The sequence below is a fragment of the Pistacia vera genome, unplaced genomic scaffold (assembly GCF_008641045.1).
Source record: "Pistacia vera cultivar Batoury unplaced genomic scaffold, PisVer_v2 Contig146, whole genome shotgun sequence".
In the NCBI taxonomy this organism is placed as follows: Eukaryota; Viridiplantae; Streptophyta; class Magnoliopsida; order Sapindales; family Anacardiaceae; genus Pistacia; species Pistacia vera.
Genome location: NW_022195532.1, coordinates 488,681 through 494,691, shown reverse-complemented (window position 1 = coordinate 494,691; position 6,011 = coordinate 488,681). Strand labels below are relative to the sequence as shown.

The 6,011-nt window shown below is 32.8% G+C and overlaps 1 protein-coding gene and 1 non-coding gene across 8 annotated transcripts; one reads left to right on the top strand and one right to left on the bottom strand.

The window, feature by feature from the left end:
• Nucleotides 1–758: 758 nt before the first annotated feature.
• On the bottom strand, nt 759–954 carry LOC116123959. The gene has a single exon (XR_004127139.1). It is a non-coding gene; the product is annotated as a U2 spliceosomal RNA (small nuclear RNA).
• Nucleotides 955–2,013: 1,059 nt separating this feature from the next.
• On the top strand, nt 2,014–5,604 carry LOC116123929 (glyceraldehyde-3-phosphate dehydrogenase-like). Of its 7 annotated transcripts, none has more exons than XM_031409670.1 (5): nt 2,014–2,142; nt 2,393–2,453; nt 2,495–2,551; nt 4,637–4,736; nt 5,440–5,604. In XM_031409670.1, the coding sequence occupies exons 1-5, from the start codon at nt 2,061–2,063 to the stop codon at nt 5,470–5,472; spliced, it is 333 nt and encodes a 110-aa protein (XP_031265530.1). In that variant the 5' UTR covers nt 2,014–2,060; the 3' UTR covers nt 5,473–5,604. The 7 variants fall into 7 exon arrangements, 6 of the variants coding, with proteins under 6 accessions (XP_031265530.1, XP_031265531.1, XP_031265529.1 ...); XM_031409671.1 differs by lacking the exon at nt 5,440–5,604 and adding an exon at nt 4,914–5,413; XM_031409669.1 differs by lacking the exon at nt 5,440–5,604 and adding an exon at nt 4,914–5,413 and having other exon boundaries at nt 2,352–2,453.
• Nucleotides 5,605–6,011: the final 407 nt, after the last annotated feature.

The following is a 6,011-nucleotide window of genomic DNA, read 5'->3' as shown; positions in this document are numbered from 1 at the left end:
AAAGAATTATTTTTGAATAAAATAATATATTTGATTGAATGATATTTATTTATTTACCTAAATTATCAAGTTTTAACTTTCAAGTATATCTATAATAAATTTGTAATTAATTAATTATACATGATAAATTGATAAACATTATTATATTAGTGCATTACTTATTACTGAATTAAATTATTAGAAATTTAATTAATTATAAACTTACATTATAGTATGACAACCTCATGAGTCATGGTATATTAAAAAAGATAAGTGTTTAATTAAAGATTCATAAAACATGTTAATATTAATATTTAATTTTATTCTTTTGTCACAAATTCACAATTAATGTTAATTTACTGCATTCCAATCCGTTTTGATTCCTTTTTCTGGGCTACTAAAGAAGATGAAAAATGAAAAAAAAATTAAAAATGAATGATATTACATGAAAAAAAAAATCAATTTAAAATGGAATGATATTATATTTCATGTTAAGTAATCGAAAATGAAATGATTTAATTTTTGGCTTTGCCAATCGAAGATGAAAAATAAATTATTTTTTGGGTTTGCCTGGACTCGAACTGGAGACCTTTAGTGTGATTGACTGACCTCCGAACGGCACCGCTGAGCGTTAATATTCACTATTGCTGGCAATATCTTTTGTCATCACCATCTTCATTTTCATATAAACTAAAATTATCCAGCAGAAATAGAATCTTGGCAATTATTGATTTTTGCAAAAAGATACTTTCAGAGATTGTAATTTAAACTTGATTTGGTTGAGGTGCGCCAGGCCCTTGCAGTAGTGCAACGCATGGGCGACGCTTAAGGAACCCAGTAGCAAGCTACTGTAGTGGATCCTCCCCCTAAAAAAATAAATTTAATATCGTGTGGGACAATGTCCCACGTATCAGATATTAAACTGATAAGAACAGATACTACACTTGATCTTAGCCAAAAGGCCGAGAAAGGTATGCTTTGTTCTGTGGCTCAATTGTTCTTCTATAGCTCTACTCAGCATTGTGTCTTCTCTTGCTTCATCCATGTGGGAGTAACAACGCCGACATTGGTGGGATCATAACTCCTTTATAAACAACAGGTAGTACCTTTAAATCTCGGTCTATTTCCAATAAGATCAATCAATTAGATTTATTATTGTTTTTTCATTACATCATAAAAATTCTCAATAACAAGATTAGTATACGGTGCGCACTTTTAGCGCTTTTATTTAAACTTTCCATGTTAGCTCCTCCATGAATATGTTCAATTCTTGGCACAATAGCTTGTTGAGCATGAATCCAAACACCCTTCCACTTTCTCTTTCCCTGACAATAACAAATACAAAAAACCTGAATACTTTATAAATTATAGATAAATAAACCATGAAAATATTATGAGTTTAATTAGTTACTGTTATACCCGGGGAAATAAAGGGCTGACGTGGGAAAAGTCACGTTACGGGTGACCTGCTCCCGTCAGGGCAACACACACACGTCAGACCTGCAAAGTAATATGGAGCTCACACGCGTCCATTCCTCTGCAGCAAGTCGTGCAAAATCAGCTTGGAAAAAGGAAAATGGGACGTAAAGCCGGATTACATCCTGACAATCACACCAACCCATGGATTTAATGATGATTACACGCTTCAATTTGATATAAAACGAAAAAGACCCCTCCATTAGGGGGATTCGGCCATTCTTTACAAAAAACGACTCTCTCTCTTGTAAAAGAAAAGCACTTACTTTTCATAACTTTTTGTACGTCAGTCCGCTTCGCGACCTGACCCACACTAATATCAATACAAATCAGTGGACGTAGGATTTGCTACCTTAGCATCCGAACCACTTTAAAAGTCTTCTTTGCATTTATTTCACTTCAGGCATCCATCATCACGTGTGTTAATTCATCAAATAGCATTATCCACGTGAGAATTGGTTGGTGCCATAAACGAGCATCAACAGTTTGGCGCTAGAAGGAGGGCCTGATTTAGCGTCTACCCTTCATCAGGAGAATCTTTGACNGGTTTTTGTTACATAAATTTTGATAGTTTTCTGAGGATTTCCAACTTTTGCTTTTCCACTATGATGGTCGGACAAGTGAATGGGATGAATTTGAGTGGTCAAAGAGCGCAATCCATGTTAGTGCAAGGAGACAAACAAAATGGTGAGATTTTAAGATCTTCTGCATAGTACTGAATTCCAACCTTTTAGCTTCTTTAATTTGAGAGCTACCAAAGTATAGAATAAGCATCTCATTGTTTTTATATGTTTTGTTTTCATGATCATCCATTCTTGAATTGCTTGGATTTATTGTCAGGGTTTTGATGCAAGAAATCTTCAATTTAAGTTTTCATTTTCACATATGATTGGTAGGTGGTATGCAAAAAGGCTTTTGCATCCTGACGTTGTTGCAGCTTATGAGTATATTTTTATTTGGGATGAAGATCTTGGCGTGGAACACTTCAACGGGGAGAAGTAAGTTGCTAAGACATGATGCATTTTGAATTTATTTTCAGGTTTACAGAAGAGAAACCTGGCTGGTGCAGTGATCCACATGTGCCTCCATGTGCTACGTATGTTTTTTCTCTCTCACACGTACTTTTTGTATTAGTTTGATGTTGACATATCTCAATTGGTGAGTTAACATCATTCATAATTATAGTACTTGCATGCTAGTTATTGACATGAAAAATCATGCTTCAGTGAAGAAGTGTCAATTGCCTATTGGCAATAACGGATATTTATGGTTCCTTATATACGACTTGTTAAATGACACATTTTAATTGAGATGCAAAGATACAATAACATCTTTTAACTCTTTCTATAAAAGAATGGTATATAAGTTCGATTATGAAAGAGCAATAACAAATTTTGTTGTCCCTAATTTTCCTTTAAGAATTCAATCGCTCATGTCTCTCTAACTATATGACTCGCTTTCCTGGGCCATGGCTTACAGAAAAAGTCATTTAATTGATGCATTCTCTCTCCTTTATCCATTGCTGATATTATTGCTACTGCCGGCCTCTCTCTTTCATCCACCAATTGATCCAATAGCAGATAATGATATTGTTTCCCTTATCTCAATCACTGCCTCCATAGAATTCTAATAGTTTTCACCAAGGAAAAACTTACAATGATTTATAGCTCTTTTAAAATTGATTGACCATAATTTGAGATTATTAGCTATTATCAGTTGTCAGAAAAATAAGTCTATTACATCCATAAAAAACCGAATTGCTTAGTTCTGCAACACCTTTGAGTGATTTGGTCCCCAGATAAGTGGATATGATGAAAAGAAAAAGTTGATGTGATTGTTCATAGTTGTAGTGATAGAGCATGGCAGTAGAGAGTAGTATTGGTAATTAGTGGCAGTGGGGTGGTACATTGTCAGCGGTGATGGTAAGCGAATGATGGTGGTTGTTTTAATGAGATGGGCCATCTCAAATTTTCTTTTAAGACAACTTGATTGACTTTTGTTCTATTCATATGAATGTAGACATGTTAGAGAGTAAGAACTTAGTTTGCTGTTGAGTTGTGGTCTGGTTGTCTATGTTAAAAACAAAATTTTGCATATAAATTATTCTTAAAAAGCGTTTTCCTGTATCATTAAGATTCATTGGAGGCAGGAAATATTAAGGTTTCGCGTAATAAAATTATTTTCTAAAATAAAACTTCTTTGTAATTGGGATTTGTTTGTTAGCATTTTAAATCATTGATGCAAAATCTAAAATAGAACTTCTTTGTGATTGAGGTTTATTTGTTAGCATTTTAAATCATTGATGCAAAAGTGGTATGTTCCATATAGATGTTTCAAATAATTAAGTTATATCTACAGCAATACTTCTGTTTGTAATAAATTAATTTGGTCAAGAGGTTCCCACACTGTAATTGTAAATGGCTAACTTTTTGCTCTCTCGATTGTTTGAAAGACTGGTGTATTACTATATGCACTCTTGAGCTTATTTATAAAGGGAGAAAGGAAAAAGTTACCTGGATATGGAGGAGGAGGTTATCTTGGTTTTATATTGCATCACAAAATTATAAGCCTTTTGGTAGCTTCAAGGATTTTGTTGGATCTGTTTGTGCTCTTTGTAACTGTGTTGTTACTGCAATCAATTATGCACAAGCTGAGTCTATTAATATATATTTCTGGCCTGTTATATTTGCCTTTGATTTACTTTGTTCTAAAATGATGGACAAGCCCGGGAGACAGAGCAATTGTGTAATGTGATAGATGCTTCAATGAATTTGTGTAGATTACAAATTACAAATATGAGATTCTATCTTGGATTATTAGGCGTTCTACTAATCATTAATACATCCCCAATCATTTTCTCCAAGATATTCCCTTCATATATTTTAACTCTTTCTTGTTTTTTCTTAACTTTTTTTTTTTTCCTCACTTTCTTATTAACCAAGCACTCTGCAAATTAGGAATTAACTAGAGAAATCAATAAAGATTTCCATGAATCTTCATGCCTCAAACCTATGTTGATTAAATATGTGTGCATATATATCCATAACAGTTAGGAGTTATTATGGGTTCTACTTAAGGTCTAACGTTTAACTCTATGGATTGTAAATTAACTCCATCACCCATCTCAGGAAACATAAGTAATTGATTCTACTTAAGGTCTAACGTTTAACTCTCTACCTAGGGACCCGGTTGAGATCCCTTGGGGCAATTATGGGGCTGAGTATATTGTTGAATCTTCTGGGGTCTTCACAACAACTAACAAGGCCTCAGCTCACATAAAGGTTAGTTCTGAGTTTTTTGACACTATTTTTTTTAGTTCATTGCTATCTTTTTACCTCTCATACATTTATGTAGAAATTTATGATATTGGTTAACTAAAATTACACTGCAAACACTGGTAAAGTTATGATATTGGTAAACTTATGTAGAAATTTAACTTAGGTAGGCTGAATTTGAAGGGATTGAATTTAATGAGGTGACAATAGGAAGAGTTGAAACCGAGGGACAGCATGCTGAACAATGGTGAATAGTAAAGATGATGTATGCAATGTATCAGATGAACAATCAAAAGTACAGAAATTGGGACCAAAATCAGACCTTGAATTAAAACCAAGATTATTGGCATAGGTGAGATGACTATTTTTCCATCAGATTTCAAACATTTATAGCCTTTATGAATAAGGTTGTATTCTACAAAAACACATTTGGCTGAATGAAAGAAGAAATTTAACTTAGTTTAAAATTTTAAACTAGGGAATTGAAGTTTAGATTGTTAATCTGTGAGATATTTGCTTTTCTACTCCATCAATTTGATTTTGGTTTGGTGCTGCAGTACGTTCTGTGAACTTTGAGGAGTAGTCTTTCTTTTCTATTGCCATTTCATAAGTTTTTGTCACATATTGTATACCCCAGAATAATTATAATTTATTTGTAATAATTTAGTTTCTTGCTTGACTTATTGATTATGCATTGAATTGATGGTAGGAAAAAATGATACATTCGTGCAATAATGCTTGAAGGAGCAGCTCATCTTACTTGAAGGAGCAGAAGCAGAGTTAAGGCGCATAGTCCAACAACAAGAAAACAAGATAAACAGTTGTATGGACTATATATATATATATATATATGAAAATATGATATTTGATGTTAGTGTTCAGATTTTTATATTGTGATGGATTATTTTGTTGATGTTGAATGTATAAACTAAGTCAATACAAAATGCTTTTGCCACTAATTATTTTCTAAAAAAAAACACATTCTGCAACTAATTTTGTAGTAGCAAAAAGTAATTTATCATAATTGGATTCCACATTCAGCGTCTAAAATGACTATAATTAGATGCTAAATTTTGGTCACCAAAATATACATTCGGCCACTAATAAAATAGTGGCGAAAACCTATTAGATTCCACATTCAGCATCTAAAATTACTATAATTAACTACTAAATTTTAGTCACCAAAAGATACATTTGGCCACTAATAAAATAGTCGCAAAAACTATTTGGATTCTACATTCAGCGTCTAAAAGAGTTACAATTAGCCACTAAATTTTGGTC

Bases quoted from the DNA above. Each gene is read 5' to 3' on its own strand.
- LOC116123929 (XM_031409669.1), top strand. From the start codon at position 2,061: ATGATGGTCGGACAAGTGAATGGGATGAATTTGAGTGGTCAAAGAGCG. The intron at 2,143-2,351 runs GTGAGATTTTAA...TATGATTGGTAG, and splicing joins GCAAGGAGACAAACAAAATG to GTGGTATGCAAAAAGGCTTT. The intron at 2,552-4,636 runs GTATGTTTTTTC...CTCTCTACCTAG, and splicing joins CATGTGCCTCCATGTGCTAC to GGACCCGGTTGAGATCCCTT.